Here is a 22,585-nt window from a genome sequence, read left to right on the forward strand (position 1 = left end):
AATATTTACAAACACATATCTCTTATATTCCACTTTTATTGTATTTTTCTGCGCACTATATACGTTAAAAAAAAAAGTCCGTTAAGTTATAACCTTTATGACATGGACTGAATGGCCCAAGCAGGGCCTGCCTTAGGTAATCGAAGGCCTTATGCGAAGTGAATTTGGTGGCCGCTAAGGGAAAAAACATAATAAGACATGAACAGCGAAAAAAATAAAATTATGCAATGTATTAAAAACCTAGTCATGTTAGGGTACTCCAACAATAACATTGAGGAATGAGGACAAATTTTTCAATTTTAAACTCATAAACATCGTTCAAGAGTCCTGTTCGAGGCCCCCCACCAATAGGAGGCCCTAGACATTTGCCTATACACAAGGGCCACCCTGGCCCAGGAGACAAAAGATTATCAAGTCAAAAGGCGCATTTATGTCTCGGTAATTTTTAGCGGCCCCCAAAAGGAGAAAAGACGCAATTAGTCTTGTTCTTGTGTGGAATGTCCGTCCGTCCGTCCGTCCGTCCCATTTAGATCTCGTAAACTAGAAAAGATAGTGAAAATTCGACATCATAATATTTTAGATCATTCAAAGTTCCGATCCAACGGCTACTTTTTTATTTTCTGAAAGCGAAAAAATTAATTTTAAAATCACTTATGCAAGCAGTTTTTTCATAAAAATACACCACTTTTACAACTATTCACTATTAATAGTAACAAACACGGGAGGCTCTTTAGTAGGGGAATGACTTTTTACCATATTTTTAACACATTTATGCAAACGGTTTTAGATTTTTTGTCAGAAAATATTTTTTTTTACATTGGTATTGCTAAGTTAAGTAAGTTCTGTTATATTAATTACTACATCTACAAACAAAAAAATGTTTACATTTTTAAAGAGAAAAAAATCTATTTAGTATGTCTATAAGTTGGATACAATTTAAAACAACAATCAATAACTAGTTTTTTTATATTATCGCGTGAGCTTCAGCATATTTCCCTAGCGATAGAACACTGAACTAAAGGAATTATTTTTTTTCTACGGAAATGTTTTTTTCTTGATTGTCCCTTTACAAAACAATTAGAGCAATTATTTATTCATTATAAGACATTAGTTAGGCCAGGTTCACATCTAACTTCACAATCACTTTCACCTATCCTTTGGTCTGCTGGACTGCTGGGGCACCACACAAGATCCGTCAACCTTCTTTCTCCGTTATTCTCTGTCATTTGTCTTTAATAGAATTTCATTCTGATGTTCTTTCTGAAAATATTGAAACCTGCCTTTTTACCGCCTGGGTGGACCACTTCGGGGGCAGAATTTGAGTTTGTGTTTCCACACAAACTGTCTTTGTAAACTTGTTTTTACATTATATTAAGTTTAGTATTGCTTACTACTGACTGTTCTTTCTCAAATATGAATTACGAAGGCTATTGCGAGATGGTAGGAGCGCGCCAACAGACCTTGCAGATCCAGGCGCCCTGGGCGCCTCGGTTCAACCACTGGAAAAGGGCCAGAACAGCGCGCCAGCGTCTTTACTTTTCCTCCAAAATTGTGTAGACTCGGGAGTTTCCTAGAGTCCACTCTAAACAGCTTTTGGTTTTGAATCATTCATAATTTTTGAAATCGTGTGTTAAAAGTTTTAGTCTTGTGAGTTTAATCATCATTCGTTTTGATATTTACGGTAAGACTGAGTACAACTAGATCCAGAATAAACTAGATCTATATCACGTGTTTAATAAAGTTCGTACTACATGTGACATCCCTGCGGCCTTGAAAAAACAAAAGGGGAGGGGCAGACGGAGCGAGGGAGATCCCATGCAGTCTTACGGCTGTCGCTTAGACCGGTTGGGATTTCCCGCCACACATAGTAGGGCAGACTAAATTCTTAGCGCGCATGTGCAGGTTGGAAAACCAGCCGGAAAAACATACCGGATACGAGAACAGAAACATGCCGATTTTTTTTTTTTGGCATTTCTTAGCTTGATCTCACATGGCTTGGAAAACCATCAGCGTAGGCAGGGCGAGCATAAAAAAAAACATTTGCTAAAGATGCAGGTACAGAAATGTAGGTCACGTCGTTTTGTTTATTCAACACGCGGAGCTAGATATTCATTCAACAGGGGAGGTAACCAATCTTCTCCACCTGTTCACCAAAAGTGTAAAAATGAAGAGGTTTGATAGATCTAATACAGGGGTTCTCAACCTGTGGGTCGCGACCTCCTTAGCGGTCGATTGACATTTTGCCATGGGTCGCCTAAGACCATCGAAAATATGGTTTGTTTTTGTCTATTCTTCTATTGCTGTGTGGATGGGGGGCGCTGAAGAGTGAAATTGTAAAAAGGGGGTTGCCGAGCTTAAAAGGTTGAGAACCGCTGATCTAATACTAAAAAAGGACATTAAAAAAAATAAAAGAAAATGATAGAAGGGAGACAGGAATCCCTAAACGAGTGTGCGTGCTGGGGACGAAGTGGTAGACACAAAACGTGAGGCAGCAATTATTTCACATTATAATTCATTCTCTTATAATGACATTGACTTTAAAAGTATTAAATAGTGTACACCAGCGGTTCTCAACCTTTTAAGCTCGGCGACCCCTTTTTGCAATCCACCATTCTGCCGCGACACCCCCTCTCCTCACACACGCACAGCAATGGAAGAATAGACAGTAAAAATCCATCTTTTCGATGGTCTTAGGCGACCCCTGGAAAATCGTCAATCGACCCCCAGGTTGAGAACCCCTGTTGTACACAGTTCTTATTCTCTATGGATCGAAATTGTTATTCTTCATACATAACTATTTATAGAAGAATACTTAATTATGTAAATAAACTCTAGTATGGTAGTTACATTAAATTGCAAATCTTAAACTACATAAGCTTCTCACAACCATCATTAAGTAACATAATTGAAACTCGCCAGTTTATCTGCGATAAGGGAAATTACTCTGGCAAAGGCATAGCGAAAAAAAGATGAAACCCAGTGACACCATTGATTACATTAGAATATTGATCATTAAAGGGAAAAAATCTTAAAGTATTAAAAAAAGAAGAGTCACAATAGGAGGTCATGCGGAAACTTGAAAAAAAATTAAGAAATAAAAACAACAGCAAGGATTGTCTAAAGGGAAGAATTCCACATGTACAGCCATATATCTCAGTACTGTAAGATAAGAAAGGATTGCCTAAATAAAAAGTAGTCCAGACATGCAGACATACCTCTCAATACTGCAAGACTTATTTTCCTTTGCCGATACAAAAAAAAATTAATTAATTACAGCTGTTTAATTAACCAAACTAAGTTATATTTAGTTTTGTTCACAAACAAGTTATTCAAGTTATTTAAAGTTTTAAAGTTAAAATAAATGATCCTACACTCTACCAACAACAGACTCATACCCAAAGCGTCAACGATTCTAACACTCGGCCAGTACGTTCCTTGGTTGGCAGGATTTAACGTTGGGCCTAGCCACCCTAATTCAATTAGTTTATTACCTTATGATTTGCACACATTCTCAACTACAGAAACATTGAGTGTTTTCTAATGTGATGTGTTAGTACCAGCTAGGACATGACTCAAACATTAGATTGGACTCAGTGGCGTTACGATATCCTGAACGCTGGGTCTCCTGACCAGGATTTGTGCCAAACAGCCAAAATCACAGATCGTAAATTTGGTCTCTTTTCTAAAAACTGTCACCGGAAAATAAAAATCCTCCTGACGTAAACACGCGCGCGCGGCATGGCTCGTGCCTTTCCTTATGAATCATTTGATTTCAAAGTAAACATAGTCACGTGATAATTCTTTTAAATTTTTTAAAATGTAGATGAGTAAAGACGGATTTTTGTAAACAAAGTATTTTTAATTAAGACACATTTGTTAACCCAACAGTTATTGTTTAGCCACCTTGCTAAATTCTCTAGGGGAAAAAACAAAACACAAACGTCAGTTTATCTCTATAGGAAACAATTAACAAAATAAAAAGTAAAGTTATTCAATTTAAAAATAGGGCGACTATGAGACGTGACCTCGAACTTATTGGAAGTGATCATGGGATAAATTGTTTTATTCTCATGTCGACAATCAAAATAAATGTCAATCAAAAATTTAAAAAAAAAATTCGCTTTATTCCAGTGGCAAGGGAGTGCATAAATATTCAAACAGAGACTGGAGACTTCACGGGGCCCGTGGGTTAGCCTCAACCCTCTATGGGCGTCATCTCAGGGCCAAGAAAGTTGAATTCTATTGCTTGCAGGATGCCAAACAAATAGTTACCCCCTCTATTTGTCCGGGAAACACAAAAGACATACATATAGGAAAACCTGCTGGACTTAACTCAGGACGTTTGGGCCACAAGGCCTTCGCCAGCTACACACACAAAAATAGACAAAAATTAACGCAAAATAAGATTTTTAGCTCTAGTCTGTTGTTGTTAGCTATTGAGACAGAAAAAAAAAAAGAATTACGCTGGTTCCAAAGTGTTCGGAAATCTGCACCTCCTCTTGAAGCAGGATTTCTATAGTGTAGTAACTTAACGGAGGCAACTCAACGATATGTAGGTGTTTAATCACAGGAGGACATCACAAACATGATAACAATGTCTGCGTCGAGCACAGCCTCTTCTTAAGTTCTAGACTTGGGCGAAATTTCGGTATCTTGTTCAATGTCAATATTATTTCTTGTGTAGTTCTTAGCAATCCATCAATGCCCACATATGTAGGTCACTATATGGATCTGAGACATGGGTATTATACAGAAAGCAACTAAGACTACTTGAGCGCTTTCACCAAAGATGCTTGCGCTCCATCATGGACATACGGGGGAAAGACCGCACTACAAACAGCGATGTCCTTGCGTATGGAAAGTATAGTGGGACTTCTTAAGGTCCTACAGTTACGCTGGGCAGGGCACGCATCCCGTATGGGGGACGAACGTATGCCAAAGGCAGTCTTTTTTGGTGAGCTAAAAGGTTATTGACGTAACAAAGGTGCCCCACGGAAACGCTTTAAAGACCAGCTTAGGCGTCAACTTTCCATGGCTGACATAGAAGAGAGCACCTGGCTGCATGCGGCGTCGGAACGAGACAGCTGGAGGTCACTTACAAAGACCGCGGGATACACATTTGAGACCAAAAGAAAATCCACTGCCGAGGACAGACACAGACGGAGAAAAGACAATCTCAGTCGACCACCGGCGGACAATGGTTATGCTTGCCCTGGTTGTGGAAAAATGTGTAGGTCACAGCTGGGGCTGCAAGCTATGAGAAATACTGCATTCCTCATTAATCTTCGGACACAAAGAGAAGACTTATTAATATTAATTATAAGTATTGCATTTTTTTTTGCGGATCGCGATCACGGTGCGCGGTAAGTTACAAATCAGGGTTACAAATCAGGGTTACAAATCAGGGTTACAAATCAGGGTTACAAATCAGAACTACAATACTATGTATATTTATTGTATTTTCTATGCATTAGTTCATCCACGCAGCAGCAAATCTGTGTATTTTTCTGTGCCTGAAAGTCTTATATAGTTCAGGGGCTAGTAACGAGATCTGTTACTAGAGTGTCTAGAGGTCATACAATTCACTCAGGTGGAGCAGAAAGATTTAAATGGGGGGGGGGGTGAAGATCAGACACGTTAGCTCTCTTATAAAATTAATAAATTACTTTTGTATTGTTAAGTATTTTATAGGATTTATTTTAATAGTTTCGGATCTTCCCTGACACCATGTTTAACCATGGCTTAACAGAACACAAAAAAATCTTGATTTTTAGTTAACAAGCAGACCAAAAATGTACTAGAGTTCAAGCCCTTTACTCTGTTAACACTATTAGCATTAGGCCTAATATGAACAAAGTTGATTACTTTGGTTCCGCAAAAGAAATAAATGGTTGAAATCAGTTTACACAAGACGCTTATTAAGAAGATAATTCATAAATCAATTTTGTTTCCAACTGGTCCAGACAAATGATAGGATCATAGCGCATTGAGAAAGTGATAGGATCATAGCGCATTGAGAAAGTGATAGGATCATAGCGCATTGAGAAAGTGATAGGATCATAGCGCATTGAGAAAGTGATAGGATCATAGCGCATTGAGAAAGTGATAGGATCATAGCGCATTGAGAAAGTGATAGGATCATAGCGCATTGAGAAAGTGATAGGATCATAGCGCATTGAGAAAGCTAAAAGCATGAAATAGCGCTAAGCTAAAACTATTAGTTGATTTATTGCTGTTGGTCAAGGTCATGGCCACATTTTTATATGCTTGCGAGTCGTGGACGTTGACTGCAGAGATAGGGAGGAGGATCCTAGCTATGGAATTGAGATGCTACAGAAGGATCCTAGGCATCACATTCAAAGACCACATCACAAACCAAGCAATCAGAGACAAGGTTACTGAAGCGATTGGAGCCCATCACGACCTGCTAACTATTGTGAAAAGACGAAAGCTTAAAACCTTTGGCCACATTAAAAGATCTACGGGGCTCGCAAAGACCTTCCTTCAGGGAACAGTTCCAGGGAAAAAGAAGAAGAGGCAGACAGAAAAAGCGATGGGAGAACAACATTAAAGAATGGACAGGCTTGCCATTGAGAGAGGTTCTAAACAAGGCGAAAAAAATGGAGGAATTGAGAAAGGCGGTCGACAAATATTGCCTGGTGCCCCAACGGCCCAACAGACTAAGGGATAGGTAAAAAGGGTAAAAATAAGTAAAGATCTATTACAAATTTAACTCCTTCTCTCCTAACTGACGATACCAACGTTAATTTGACCCGCATGGAATTAAATTAATTTTTGGTTTTAAAAACTTTAATTTTTGTTATATAAAAAGAGCACGCATTCTCCTATAATTCTATACCCAATATAATATTTCCTGATAACAAAAAAAAAGTTATTGAAGCTTAATCATAACAGGGTAGTGAGACACAAACGAGCGAAATAAATAATTCCATCGGAACGTGGAAAGTAAATACGGAGAGAAAGAGTTAATTCCATGACAGATCCAAACTGAGACAATTACACTGACAATAAGTTTTTTTTTTTGTTTTTGTTTTTCGTATTTTTTATGTTTTTTCTTGTTTCAACTGCGCTTTTATTATTATTAATTTTTTTTTTCTTTTTTTTTGCGATATGCTAACCGTGACGGACAGAGGCACAGCACAAAACCATAAGCTCAATAATCAAAACAATACTCATTTTATTATCTTCTTTAAATTTAAAGTTATCACTAAACCGTATGCTCTGTTGTGTGAAGTGTATCGATAACCTAATCATTGGGAAGATAGAAGCGAAATTCATTAGAGAAAATGTTATCTCTTCATGGCTCAACAGTTTGGACACCGAGAAGTAAAGAAAAGATCACTCTTTTATTTCTGCAAGTCGAACTAGAGTTACCCCACCAAAAAAAGAGGGGGGAGGGAAGAACAAGTAGTTTTCAGCTGTCACTAAATAGCAGGGCTGGGCGTAACCATTGTGACCAAGACGTCATGGAAAGATCACTCTTTTATTTATTTCTACCCAACGTAACTTAAGAGGCAAAAAAAAAAAAAAGAGGGAGGGGTGGGAAGAACAAGTAATCTACTCTGTATTCACCCGTCACTAAATAGCAGGGCCGGACTCAACTCAACGGATTTCGCGGGGCCAAGTTTGGGTTGGGATACGGATAATAAGTGAAAATTAAGAGTTTGTATTAGAAAATAAATCTGTCTTTGCCTTTTCTTCATTTTTACTACATACCGAATTACTTTACGAGCCTTGAGTGTAGCGAAGTCATACAGTATATCAAAAATTCTATTTCATACATAGATCACGCTCAATAGCAACAATTACCAAATGTTTCAATCTATCTACGAGAACTGTTGACCTCAAGTAATTCCTCATTAGTTTGAGGCACGAGAAGCTTCTTTCACCAGATTCCACAATTACTGGTATTACATAATGCCGTTTTTTTATCGACCGTAGCATTGGCGTTTTCCATGTTGAAATGACAATTTTTTTTCTATAAATTTCAGGAGATTTGTATGAGTTTTCAAAACATTTTAATAATTTCAGGAGATTTCCAGGACTTTTTCGTATATTTTGCAATTTTAGGAGATTTCCAGGAGCTCCTGTTAAATCAAGATGCCGCTGGAAATCTGTTATAAGTTATAAAATGGTTTAATTTAATAATTTACACGGTTCATATGAAAGTGCGTGGCCCACTGCTGTCGCATAGGTTGCAGTGGCCTAAGGCCGGCCCTGCAAAATAGCAGCGTACGCTACGCCGTGGGTCGACTAGTTTATTATATTGTTAAGAGAGTTTCGCAACATTCCCCTTGCTAAGACTTTGTGAATATTTTAATCATCTTTTTAATCATCCTTACTAATTTGACTATATATATATACAGTGCTTTTTTTGTGACGGTACGCACCGGTACAGCGTACCGGCACCTTTTTCAATTATCACTTTTCTAGCATTTTAACTTCTATTATTAATGTATTAGTAATTAAAAGTCAGGCAAGTTATCACTGTGTACCGGAACCAATTTTGTTAGAAAATATATATAATAACGTTAAAATACGAAATTGAGAACTGTAGCGACTAGAGGCATCCCCAACCTGTCAGCATGAGCCGTCCACTGTCAAAGTGATAAATTTCTAAAAATAGTTGCATTACAAATTGTTACTATAAAAAAGGTGAATGGTAACTAGAATATCATTAAATTGACTAATTTAAAACAAATAATAACATAGACATGTCTACATCCTGGAATGAGATACGATATTACTCACACATTTACTTTTTTCTATATTTGTATACATCTGTTAACTTTTGTGTCTACCAGATGTCTGAAGGCATTTAATGTGGGCTTTGATTGGTTTCAAAAGCTTAAAAAGTCGACAATCTATATCAGGGGGTTCTTAACCTGTGGATCGCGACCCCTTTGTGGGTCGATTGACGATTTGCCAGGGGTCGCCTAAGACCATCGAAACGATGGATTGTTACTGTCTATTCTTCTATTGCTGTATGTGTGTGTACGGGGGGGAGGGGTCGCAGCAGAGAGGGGGATTGTAAAAAGGGGTCACCGAGCCTAAAAGTTTGAGAACCGCTGATCTATATCATAATATCCTTTCCTTCTTATACACAAACACCCGCAAACCGCATCCTTTATTTTTAACTTACGATGTGAATGAGTTTATCGGAATGGATGCAATAAGTCATTAGTATTAAAATATGTAGGCAGAGAATGATTCATGGTTCGTCACCAGGGCCGAGGGCTTGAACCCCATGAAGGGATGCTAGACTGAACTATTAGTGCTATACATTTGTCACTTTTCATTTTCATTGTCATTTTTCACTCTGTCTGTCTGGTAAAAAGTTTGTAGGCCTACACGTTATTTCTCTGACACACAATCACGGATCAAGCTGAAAAATTGCACAATTATTTCTTTTACCTGATAACACAATAATCAATTAGAAAAAAACTAATTAGTTAATTAATTATTGGTAATTAATTATTTTGTTTGGTATCTCGAACAAGGGATTGAAAATTTTGTTTGACTGAAGTGGTGGTGTAAGCTGAATTGGTCCCATCTCTATGTCGTTAGTGAACACAAACATGAAATAGAAACAATAGCTAGCAGAGTGGTTATCGTGTTGGCTTGCGAAGCCTAAGAAGGCTTTTGCCCAGCGGTTCTCAACCTTTTAAACTCGGCGACCCCTTTTTACAATCCACCACTCTGCCGCGACCCCCCCCCCCCCACACACACACAGCAATAGAAGAGTAGACAATAACAATCCACATTTTCGATGGTCTTAGGTGACCCCTGGCCAATCGTCAATCGACCCCCAAGGGGGTCGCGACCCACAGGTTGAGAACCCCTGCTTTAGCCCACAAGTTCGAATTCAGGTCATTCACTTTGTTTTATATAAATACATTTTTAATAAAACGATCACTCAGGTACCAATTTTCTTTCTCCTCCCCACCCCTTTCCAACTGGTCCAGACAAGTGATAGGATCATAGCGTAATGAGAACGCTAAAAGCATGAAATTTCTCTAAACAAAAACCATTGGTAAAAATATTTCTAATCGCACAGATTTATTATTGTTAGTCTAGATCTATTACAAATTTAATTACATGGACTATCCAAACTAATTCATACACTTAACATAAGCTTGGTAAAGCGCTTGGATTCCGAACCTAGGCTCCTCCGTTCGAATCTCGGTGAAGACTGGGATTTTGAATTTCGGGATTTTTAGGGCGCTCCTGAGTCCACTCAACTCTAATGGGTACCTGACTTTAGTTGGGGAAAGTAAAGGCGGTTGGTCGTTGTGGTGGCCACGTGACACCCTGCTCATAAACTGTTGGCCAAAGTAACATATGACGTGAGCATCATCTACCCTATATAACTTTTATTACAATATAGACAAAATCAACTTGAGATAAAATAAAATAGGCCCTATATGTAGAACACCTTACTTTAATATAAAATGGTATTTTGAACAAAATCTATCTCACTACAAAAACACGTCTTTTCACTTTGGCAATCTGGAATGTCTGTTGGACCAAAGACTGCTGATGACAATGCCGCTTATCTTGCATCATTCATATTGCGTAGCTAACCTCTTACCACCGTCACCATAGAAACATACAAATACAGACCCCCCCCCCCCCCCAATAACAATTGGCCGAATCGATTGCAAGACTAGGAAACCTTTTTGGGTGCTACAAATTATAAGTGCAAAATGGGCGGAACGTGATTCAGGGACTACTCACTCTCTGTCTCTCGTGGAAAGAACAATAGCCAATGAAATGGAGGAACGGGCTTTCTAGCCCAGAGCGCCGCGACGTACAAAATACAACGTCAATGATTTTGTCCTCTGTAGCAAGCCGCAGCCTGGGGGGAGGGGGGGGGGCAAATAGGCTTCTAGTCCGGGGAAACAGAAGGGCGTGAGAAGGAGCTTCACGATTTTTTTTAAAATGTATCTTTTATTCTATACGTATGTAGCATGTGCGATGAAAGCATATGGGCCCACACATACCCAGTTGTCTAGGGTTCAAATACTTCTGTCGGCGGGGCTGTCTGTAATTGTAACGGACAAGACGGTGAGACAATCCTAGTGGATTTTTAAATCGACCATAGCATAGTTAAAAAAAAAAAAAGAAAACAATACAAAATTTATCCATGTGTTTACAAGGACTATAGGGGAAAAAAACACCCCTTAAGCCCTTAAGCGGATGTCTAAAATTAGATTTTTAAGGACTAGACTTTCCACCAATGATTTCTTATCCTGAATTGTGAATGGGTAATGAGCTTGCTTTAAAAAGGTGGAGACCACCGACACTCGACACTACTTGCTCTCTTCAATCGCCCGAGAAGAGTTAGTTCCCTTTCCTAAGTCTGAAACAAGGATTATAGTTTTTCAAACCCGCTGACACATGTTTCTGTTCGAGTCAGTATAAAAGTTAGTAGACTTTTAATTTCTTTGTTGTTGTTTAATTATAAATGATTATAGTTTTACAATAGCTAAATCTCCAATAAGTTACTGGCAAGCCGTGTTAGCGACGAACTGAAGATTCAAGCATAGTGCAATTTGCACCAACCCGTATATAATAGATCCGCCGAGTTTTTACAAACTGCAGTATGCTAAATATATATTATTTTTCAGACTACAGATACAGCGTGTTTATAAAAAAAAAAGAAACTTATATTGACCCTGAAACAGATAATGGCTTTGACAGCGTTATTTGTGATAAAGTTAGTAGGTCACAGATGGGTCCATGTATTCAAGTGCATCCCTTACCTTCTTAAATCTTCGGCCTCGAAGACAATGCTTTATATACGTTGTATTAAGCGATATTAAGATCAGTTGTAGCTGCGGTTTATAAATCTTTCGGCAGAGTCAGATTTAAATCACCGAGTTCGATCGAACAACTAAAAATGCAGAGCGGTAAAGCGTTTGGATTTTGAACCGGCTGTCCCTCGTTCGAATCCTGGTGAAGACTGATTTTTAATTCCGAGATCTCTGGGCGCCTCTGGGTCCACCCTGCTTTAATGGGTAACTGAAATTAGTTGGAGAAAAGTAAAGGCGGTTGGTCATTGTGCTGGCCACATGACACCCTGGTTAACCGAAGCCACAGAAACAGACGACCTATACAATCATCAGCCACATAGATTATATCTGGTTTTAAAGGACCCACTCATTTCATTCGTTATATTTGGTTTTAAATGAACCACTCAATTCATTCGTTATATCTGATGCATGATAAATAACCTTTTGAAGTTTAACCCTGATTGTGTTGTATATACAAATTTAATTATTGTTAATATTTTACTTTTTTTTTTCTTTAACAGGTTTTCTGGACTTCTTTCCCACACTTTAACCCATTCCATCTTGTGTCTAGCATTAGGACATTGCGGTGTGAGATATTAATTAAATTTCTGTATTAAACGCTCCGGACAGCAGTCAAATTTTTAAAAAAACTATAATTGGTCACTATGTATTTCTCTTCAAGTAATTCCTCTACCGACAGTGTCAAGCCCAGTGATTTAGAAAACCCAAAGTTTATCTTTCCCGAAAACTTCAAGCCAAATGAGCTGGAAAACCCAGCGTTTGCCTCTAATGACAACTGCAAGCCAAGTGAGCTAGAAAACCCAATGTTCGCCATCTCTGGCAACACTGAGATCACTTTATCAACACAAGACATTAGCATGATTATAAGTCGACGCCTCAACTCAATGGACTCGTGTAGAAGCTGCCAGGTGGGGACAGCAGTCATTGATGAAATTGATCATTCCAGGGAAAACAAGAAGAAACGAAGCTTTTGGAAGAAGAAGAGATGGGTAAGTTTTAGAGTTATAGACATTAAAGAGTTAATCATTATGAATAGAGTTATAGACATTAAAGAGTTAAACATTATGAATAGAGTTATAGACATTAAAGAGTTAATTATTATGAATAGAGTTATAGACATTAAAGAGTTAAACATTATGAATAAGAGTTATAGACATTAAAGAGTTAAGCATTATGAATAGAGTTATAGACATTAAAGGGTTAAACATTATGAATAGAGTTATAGACATTAGAGAGTTAAGCCTTACGAATAGCGTTATAGACATTAAAGAGTTAAACATTATGAATAGAGTTATAGACATTAGAGAGTTAAGCATTACGAATAAAGTTACAGTCATTAGAGACTTTACGAATAGATTTACAGACAGTAGAGAGTTTAAAATTACGAATAGAGTTACAGACATTATAGAGTTAAACAGCATGAATAGAGTTACAGTGATTAGAGAGTTAAACATTATGAAAACACTGAACGCCAGAAAAAAAAAAACGAAAGACAAAATATAATAATAAATACAATATTAAAACAACACAGCAGAAGAACACATACAGGCTAAGTAATTAAATACAGAAGTCAACAACTTATTTTACAGAATCAGTTACAGTTCAGAATCGCAGTTCAGGATTACTGTATAGAATCACTTTTTGTTCAGAATCACTATTTGTTCAGAATCACTATTTGTTCAGAATCACTAATTGCCCAGAACCATTCATAGTTAAGCATCACTAACTGTCCATGTGCTGTCCACAGATTCTGATGACTATCATGTTCGCTGTCACCACAATAGTTGTTTTGTCTTTCGCCGCCTACAGAGAAATCCAGTAAGTAAAAAAAAAGACAAAATGTCTCATAAGGACTTTTTGAGAGACTTTTGTGAATGAGTGTATCGGCATGGGTTTTTTTTTAATAATTATTGTGGTTTTTTTTTTCTATTTTTGTTTTTTTGTTTTTATTTTTTAATATGCGTCTTAGTGAGAGTAATCCTTAAGTTTTATGACTGAATGCTAAAGTTTCCGAATCTGCTACTGTTGTTATTGTCACGTGATAATCTCGAGAAATAAAAGAGACATTTCTTGGGGGGGGGAGTGTTTTTTTTTTTACAATATTATTTTAACATTTTAACAGCTAATGTTTTAAATCAATTCCTAAAACTATAAAATTGATGCTGGTCTATGATTTCTCATTCTTATTAGTGTGAACTAATAGTAGACTTCGAAATATAAAAAAAAAATCGATTCATACTTTATATTCACATTGTATAGTACTCCAGTTATATTTTAGCTAGTCATTTTAGCTCTCGTGTTTGTGCTTATAATGTTATCACAGCGCCTTGAGCCTACATTTTGTTTGTTAACAGCGCTCTAGAAATTAAATTATTATTACTACCTAATAAAACATGAATCAATTTTTAAAAAGCCAAATAGTCAATTTCATTATTTTGTATAATATTGAATTAGGGAAATAACTTCTACACTAATTAGAGATATAGCTCTTGAGTGGTGTTATTTCCCTTGGCTTAACTTTTTTTTTTTTTTTGAAAGGATTTTGTTATATTTATAGTGGGAAGTGTGGTCGAGAGGCTAAGTGGCTTGTCTTAGTTACCTAGAAGGGGGCTCGAGGTTCGACACCCGACTCGGGCAGAGTTGTGTTTACTGAGCGCCTAAAGGCAGCACGGAAAACCAACTCCTAGATACCCCCCCCCCCCCACTGGTCCACAAATGAGATTGGACCAAAGCGCTCTGAGCATGCTATAAGCATAAAAGTAGCGCTATATAAAAGCTATAATAATAATATTTTGCATGTTTTCTCTCTCTCTCTCTCTTATGTAGCAAGAAACAGTTCCACAAGAACAATATTCTCAATCGATATGGCTACATGTTTAGAGAAGTGAACGGTATGGCCTCCACAGAGCTGTTGATTTCCGACGAGAGGATTCCAGCAGAAGAGATTGAACTGGACACGAACGAGACGTGCACTGTCACGTGCCACCCTAAGAAAAGTAGGTCACTTCTGATCTTAGCAGACGTAACGTGTGTGAATAGCTTACTAGTCTATTTACACAGTGCAAATTTTAAGTACAAAATATCTATCTGTCTATCTATCTATATGAGTAAGAGAGATCGAGAGAGAGAGAGAGAGAGAGATTTAGATTTGTTGCTAAGAGATCTTATCATTGGTTAATTAACTGTAACAATCGTATTATGAAATATATATCGATAAAATTGTAATTTGCCTAAATTAAGCAAGTTTGAATGTTGAAGTGAATCTCATTAAAAAAATTGAATAAATTATTGTAATGAAATAAATTATTAAAAGGCGAAATAAAAAAAATACTGTTACTATGAGAGCAAATATTTAGATCCTAAAAAAGGGGGGGAAATAAAACGAAAACATTTTTTACCAAATAAATTCCTTTATTTGTTTTAAAAAAAATATAATGAAAAAAGACCAAAATGTGAATCTAGATTTGGATATTAAGCATTAAAAATAGGAATAAACTTAATTGAATCCTCAATGCTGCTGGCAAAATCATTGGCAAAAAAACAAACCCCATTTGGGCAGTTGTTTGAGACAAACATCTATAAAAAAGCTAACAAGATCCTCGAAATAAAGAATCACCCTTTGTGTCAGGATTTTGTGATTTTACCATCACAAAAGAGATACTAGACACCGATAGCAAAGACAAACAGACACAAACACTCTTTTGTTCCCCTGGCAATCAAATCATTAAATAAGAACAATCTGGTATAAACTTTGTCACATGTAAATTATGAGTGAGTCTGGTGTGAATGTACACTTTGGTTTCTTATAGTTATAATGTTTTTTGTTTGGTGTAATGCACAAATTGTAAGACAAATTTCCTTACGGATAATAAAGATTATTATTTTTATTATTATTATATATCATAAAGTTAAAGGTCTATTTATATCTCTAATACAAATAATGTTAAAATTGAACCAAAAATTGGCGAGAGGAGATAACCTCGTTGCTAGTCTAAATAAAACAAGCATAGTGGTAGTCTTCTGTAACTAACATACAGTATTGACATGTATGTGTTGTTTTGTTATTTTACTAGAGTTTCTATCAATTCTGGGACTAGACGAGAATTTCAAACCAAATTCTGAACAGGACGAGCCCCGGACGGGGAAGAACCTAGAGAAAGGCAGAAAATACTATAAACATGGTTGCTGTATATCGTGAGTTGATTAGTATTGACTTGCTTCTCAGTCATGTTATGTCTTTCTTTCTTCTCTTTCTCTCTCTCTCTCTCTCTCTCTCTCTCCTTTCACTCTTTATGTTTCTCTCTATAAAAAAAACACGCATCTACTTCATTTCACCCACTATTTTTACCTCTTACTAAACGTCTCTCTCTCTCTCTCTCTCTCTCTCTCTCTCTCTCTGATATTCACTTTTGCTGTGTATATAATGAGATTTCGCAGTAGACACCAATTTTAGGTGAATCAAGCTTTTCAACGCCGAAAAAAAGAAATTCGTGTTAACTCTTTCTCTCCGTAATTATTTTTTCTCACGATTCGACGGAATTCTTCATTTGCTCATTATTATTTCACTACCCTGTTATGATTAAGCTTCAATAACTTTGTTGTTTGTTATCAGAAAATGTTTTATTTAGTATAGAATTAAAGGGGAATGCATGATCTTTTTACATGACAAAAAAATTACGTTTATAAAATTAAACATTAATTTAATTGAATGGGGCCAAATCAACGATGGTATCGTCAATTAGGAGAGAAAGAGTTAAAATCTGTTTCTTTCCCCGTTAGCATTATACAAAAAAATAATACGGATAGTTTTAGATCGGAGAAGGGCATTATACCTCTTTCTAATACAAGTTTCTTCATGAACAGCTGCTTCAAACAGTTGAACCCAGAGATCATTGAGTCCTTTTTTTTTCACTCGGGCTTTTAATTGAAATAGGGAAACTTCTGTGTTTATGCATATAAATTTATGAATGCTAGAATAGTAAAACAAATTGTCAATCCCACAATTCTTTTTACAGATTCCAAAAACAAATCGCACCCGATCGTCTGCCAAATCAATCGAATCAGATGCGACGATTGGTTCAATTTAAGGAGCAGAAGCAGTTATTACTCCAAGACGAATGCAGGTAATACATTTATTGTGTGCATAATTTTTAAACATTTCTCTACTAAAAAAAAGGTCTAAATTAGTAAGGGGTGTAAATTTAAATTACAGACAAAATATCGCTACGATTTCTGTAGTTTAATATAAATGTTGTTTTTTTTTCAGGCATATAGCAGGGTGTAACAGAGGTTGCAAATGTATGCAGCAAAACATCATAGTTGTCGCCCTTGTAGTTGACGATGACGTCAACGCCAGTGAGCCTCCATCAGTGGAGGACTCCCTTACCTTCGCAAATGCCAGACTTGAAAACGTTGTCTATGCCGGTTGGTGTAAATGTTTCAACCAGTGAGAGCCAACCACTTTAGGAATCGGTCACTATTTTTTTTTGTCTTGAGAGAAAGTTCCAGACTTTTTCTCTGAAGACCTTCGTACGAAGACCTCTGTTTTGTCTGATGTGTTCGTTTGAAATCATCGTATGAAGTTCGTTGTTCTTCAGTAGAAGTCATTGAGGTTCACAACATCTGATGTTTAAGCGCTGACTTGGAGACACCATTGAATCTTTGTCCACAATTTTTTTTCTGGTTTACTGAGCAGAATAGGAATAGCTTTATTGACAGTGGAACATTGAAATCAATGCAAGAAAAAGTTGGCAATGAAAGTTTGGCCACACTTGTTGCAGAAGTCTTGTTAGACAAATAATTGTACGTGAATCTCTGTTGCCAACTGTGGCAATTTTTCGCATCGCTATAATGTTGTTTTATTAAATAGATGTTGGAATAAGCACATTGTGATATACCCAAAATGTTTCAAGATGAGCTTAGAGGCTTTAGAACTTTGAGGCGTCTTTGACACTATGAATTTGATAACATATCTGTCCAAATGTGGCTGAATGGTAACAGCCACAGGATTTTGCTGAACTATGTGATTACATTTCAATGCGATCATTACAATTGTGTTGTAATATCTACAAGTATGTAATGTGCATTTGTTATTTATTTCTAGTGGCCTTTCGCATTATTATTATTATTTTAAGCGTGTTTCAAATTCTTGCGCTGCCAGAGTCGAGCTTCCGTTAGAGAAAAAAAAATTGTATCATTATTATTATTATTATTATTATTATTATTATTATTATAAAAGAGCGAGTATTCATTCTCTGGCGAAGCCAGGGTCAAGTTTCGTTAAAGAGAAACAAAAATTTACTGTAGTCCCTTTATCAGTTTCCACTGAGGAATTTTCTGGTGATGTGGCAGGTCTGTAGCAGTACTGCCCTCTGACAGGCAACGAGAATGTTCCTAGGAATGTTAAGGGCCTTGAGGTATCTATGAGGTCAGTTGTTATTATTCCCTCGGTTAATATAACAATGGGGTATATTGTTGTTTTAGATAACTTCCATTAACGCTTAATCTCCAAGCCTAGGTTCCAATATTTTCGTTGTTTTTCCATTTCAGTTTTTCTTAATTTATGAGACAGTGTTAAGGCGATGTCAATAATGGTAGCGGTTTTTTCTTCTTCTTCTTCTTATTGTTATTATAATTGTTATTATTTAAAACGTGTTTCTAATTCTCTGATTAATTGATGAGCATTGTTGATTAATTGATGGGCATTGTTGATTAATTGGTGGGCATTGCTGATTAATTGGTGGGCATTGTTGATTAATTGGTGGGCATTGTTGATTCATTGGTGGGCATTGTTGATTCATTAGTGGGCATTGTTGATTAATTGGTGGGCATTGTTGATTAATTGGTGGGCATTGTTGATTAATTGGTGGGCATTATTTTATTCTTTTTTTTTCACTCATTTAACGTTATGCCATCTTTGTTCAACAGTGTCAATGATAATCGCCTATTTATCTAGTTTGTCAATGATAATCGTCTATTTATCTAGTTTGTCAATGGTAATCGCCTATTTATCTAGTTTGTCAATGATAATCGCCTATTTATCTAGTTTGTCAATGATAATCGCCTATTTATCTAGTTTGTCAATGATAATCACCTATTTATCTGGTTTGTCAATGATAATCGTCTATTTATCTAGTTTGTCAATGATAATCGTCTATTTATCTAGTTTGTCAATGGTAATCGTCTATTTATCTAGTTTGTCAATGATAATCGCCTATTTATCTAGTTTGTCAATGATAATCGTCTATTTATCTAGTTTGTCAATGGTAATCGCCTATTTATCTAGTTTGTCAATGGTAATCGCCTATTTATCTAGTTTGTCAATGATAATCGCCTATTTATCTAGTTTGTCAATGGTAATTGCCTATTTATCTAGTTTGTCAATGGTAATCGCCTATTTATCTAGTTTGTCAATGGTAATCGCCTATTTATCTAGTTTGTCAATGATAATCGTCTATTTATCTAGTTTGTCAATGATAATTGCCTATTTATCTAGTTTGTCAATGGTAATCGCCTATTTATCTAGTTTGTCAATGGTAATAGCCTATTTATCTAGTTTGTCAATGATAATCGCCTATTTATCTAGTTTGTCAATGGTAATCGCCTATTTATCTAGTTTGTCAATGGTAATCGCCTATTTATCTAGTTTGTCAATGATAATCGCCTATTTATCTAGTTTGTCAATGGTAATCGCCTATTTATCTAGTTTGTCAATGGTAATCGCCTATTTATCTAGTTTGTCAATGATAATCGCCTATTTATCTAGTTTGTCAATGATAATTGCCTATTTATCTAGTTTGTCAATGGTAATCGCCTATTTATCTAGTTTGTCAATGATAATCGCCTATTTATCTAGTTTGTCGATGATAATCGCCTATTTATCTAGTTTGTCAATGATAATCGCCTATTTATCTAGTTTGTCAACGAACAGTAAAAGTAAGTTTTCCCTGTCAGATCTTGCGATCTATGGGGCTGATGAACAGATGGCCAACGGTTAACAAGCAGGGTATTATGTGACCAGCACAAGGACCAACCGCCTTTACTTTCCCCCAGCTTAAGTCAGGTACCCAATAGAAGTTTGGTGGACTCAGGTGTGCCCTAAAAATCCCGAAATTCAAATTCCCAGTCTTCACCGAGATTCTAACCCAGGACCCCAGGCTCAGAAGCCGAGCGCGTAACCACTCAGCCACCGCCCCCCTCCCTCCCTCAACGAACAGTGGGTCAGTTCAATGAAGATCTACTTTCTTGTCGGTTGATGTGTGTACTGTTAACTTGTGTAGGCATACTGAGAGAATTTAAACTTCGTTTGTATCACATATAATCACATGTGTGTATTTCTGAGCGTATGTTAGTCTGTCACGTTTGAAATGACATTATCTCGCATTGTATATGACATTGTATTATACACTTAGAGGATTTGAATGTTCACATTCGCTGCAAGTATATTTTGTCTATCGATTGTGTTTGATTCTGATGCGTTGGTATATTAATAGGCTACAGTGTACATTGTCATGTTTAGCTTTTAATTAAAAAAGTATATAGATAAATATTTATTACTGTAGGCCTACAATGGTTGAAATAGTTTTTTGATCTACTGGATCTCTACAATACAATGTTAAATATTTATTCCTATGAATTCTGAGTGGCCGGATGAAAATCTTAGCTCACGGACTGGAACATTCCATGAGTTGTTACTCTTGGTTTTTAAATTAATTATTTTTTTTTTAATTTATTATTTTTATTATTTTTTATTAATATTATTTTTTTTGGCTATTTGTTGTTGCTGTTGCTATTATTTTAACTCTGATTTTTTGCTTGTTCTTCGTACGTTGGACAAACAGGCAACACGCTAACGTAGGCAGTGTTGCGTGAACGAGGACTTCTTAACTTAACAACAAATGTGATCATTACCAACATGTTTGATACCATCTGACGCCATTTGGTTACATTTCAGCCAGTGCCATTGCTTCATATAACTAACTGTGTTTTTAAAAGAATGTATGTGTTTTCTATATATAGATGAAATGGTTTGACAGTAATTCAGGTTATCTCTCTCACGCTCTATTCTCGGATCAAGTTGAAACTTTTCACGATTATCCATTGCCCTAACTACAAGAATCAATCAAAAAGTTAACCAGTTAATTAATTAATTAGTGGTTATTATGTGTTTTGATATCGAAAAAAGGAAATAAATCATAAAAGTATTGATATATATATATATATATATATATATATATATATATATATATATATATATATATATGTGTGTGTGTGTGTGTGTGTGTGTGTAGGCCTATTCTATATTTAGGTATGCTATATTTATATAGGGCTGTAAATGTGCAGTTCTTCCCCTTAGATAAGCTTTGTTTTTAAATGAAGTATTTTTTTTTGTTTCAAAATGTTTTTGCTTGTTTTTAATGTTCATGTTTTGTGTACATGTCGTATGTTTAAAGTGAATGGGTGTAGGCACTTGATGCCACGCGCCCCAGACATGGCGCGCATTTGAGAAGTGATTCCGTACTTTTGATACTCATGGTAGGCCTATAACTATACTAAATACAATAAAGATTCGAGAGGCTTAAACTACAGGACATTACTTTTATGTTACATACTGGACACTATTTTTATTATATCATAGATACTGGACAATACTTTTATTATATTTTACTTACTGGACATTTATTTTACTATATTTTACATGCTGGACATTACTTTTATTATATTATAAACACTGGACAATACGTTTATTATATTTTAGATACTGGACAGTAGCTTTATTATATTTTTACTTACTGGACAGTAATTATATTATATTATAGATACTGGACAGTAGTTTTATTATATTTTAAATACTGGACATTTACTTTATTATATTTTACATGATGGACATTAAAAGTAATTACTTTTATAATATTGTACATTATTGTACATAGTGGAGATTTAGTTCATTATATTTTATATGGTGAACAAAAATGAATTATATGTATATGTCTATTGATAAGAAATGATAGAAAGATAAATATATATTAACACAATGGATATATTAAACTATCATGTTGAGGAGCATTTCCCTTAAGTGTTTTTTTATTTGTTTCGACTTCTACTGTTAATTAGACTTACTTTCCAAGTACCGAAAGTTTTCACTCAACTGTGCCTTGCACACTAGACAAGGATACAGAAGTAATCAGCATCCCACTTTAGAACTAAGTTGTTATACCTAGATGTCCGGTTGTGAACTTTGGAGCTACGTATAGTGTGTATGGTCTCATATATTTGTGCCTTGAACAAGTAATACGGAGACGCAGTGGCTAAGCAGCCAAGCGCTTGGATTCCGAACCGGGTGGTCCCGGGTTCGAATCCTGGTGAAAACTGGGATTTTTAATTTCGGGATGTTTGGGCGCCTCTGAGCTCTAATGGGTACCTGACTTTAGTCGGGGAAAAGTAAAGGCGGTTGGTCGTTGTGCTGGCCACATGACAACCTCGTTAACCGTAGGCCATAGAAACAGTTGACCTTTACATCATCTGCTGTATACACCACAAGGTCTGAAAGGGGAACTTTAGTTTTTTTTTAAACTTTAAACAAGTTTAGATCAATTCCTTTTTGTGTTCGGGGTGTAATCGGGATACACATTTAAGACCAAAAGAAAATCTACTGCCGAATACAGATGTAGACGGCGAAAAGAGAATCCTAATTGACCACAGGCGGACAATGGTTATGTCTGCTTTGGTTGTTGCAAAAATATGTAGGT

General features: G+C 36.2%; 1 protein-coding gene across 1 annotated transcript; it reads left to right on the forward strand.

Annotated features, from left to right (window-relative positions):
* The first annotated feature begins 11,339 nt into the window (after positions 1–11,339).
* Positions 11,340–21,904, forward strand: LOC106069315 (uncharacterized). Its single transcript, XM_056014697.1, has 7 exons — positions 11,340–11,447; positions 12,338–12,826; positions 13,585–13,655; positions 14,664–14,833; positions 15,911–16,031; positions 16,853–16,960; positions 17,104–21,904. Exons 2-7 carry the CDS (start codon positions 12,482–12,484, stop codon positions 17,285–17,287), a joined length of 999 nt encoding a protein of 332 aa, XP_055870672.1. The 5' UTR covers positions 11,340–11,447; positions 12,338–12,481; the 3' UTR covers positions 17,288–21,904.
* Positions 21,905–22,585: the final 681 nt, after the last annotated feature.

This window comes from Biomphalaria glabrata, chromosome 16 (assembly GCF_947242115.1).
Source record: "Biomphalaria glabrata chromosome 16, xgBioGlab47.1, whole genome shotgun sequence".
NCBI lineage: Eukaryota > Metazoa > Mollusca > Gastropoda > Planorbidae > Biomphalaria > Biomphalaria glabrata.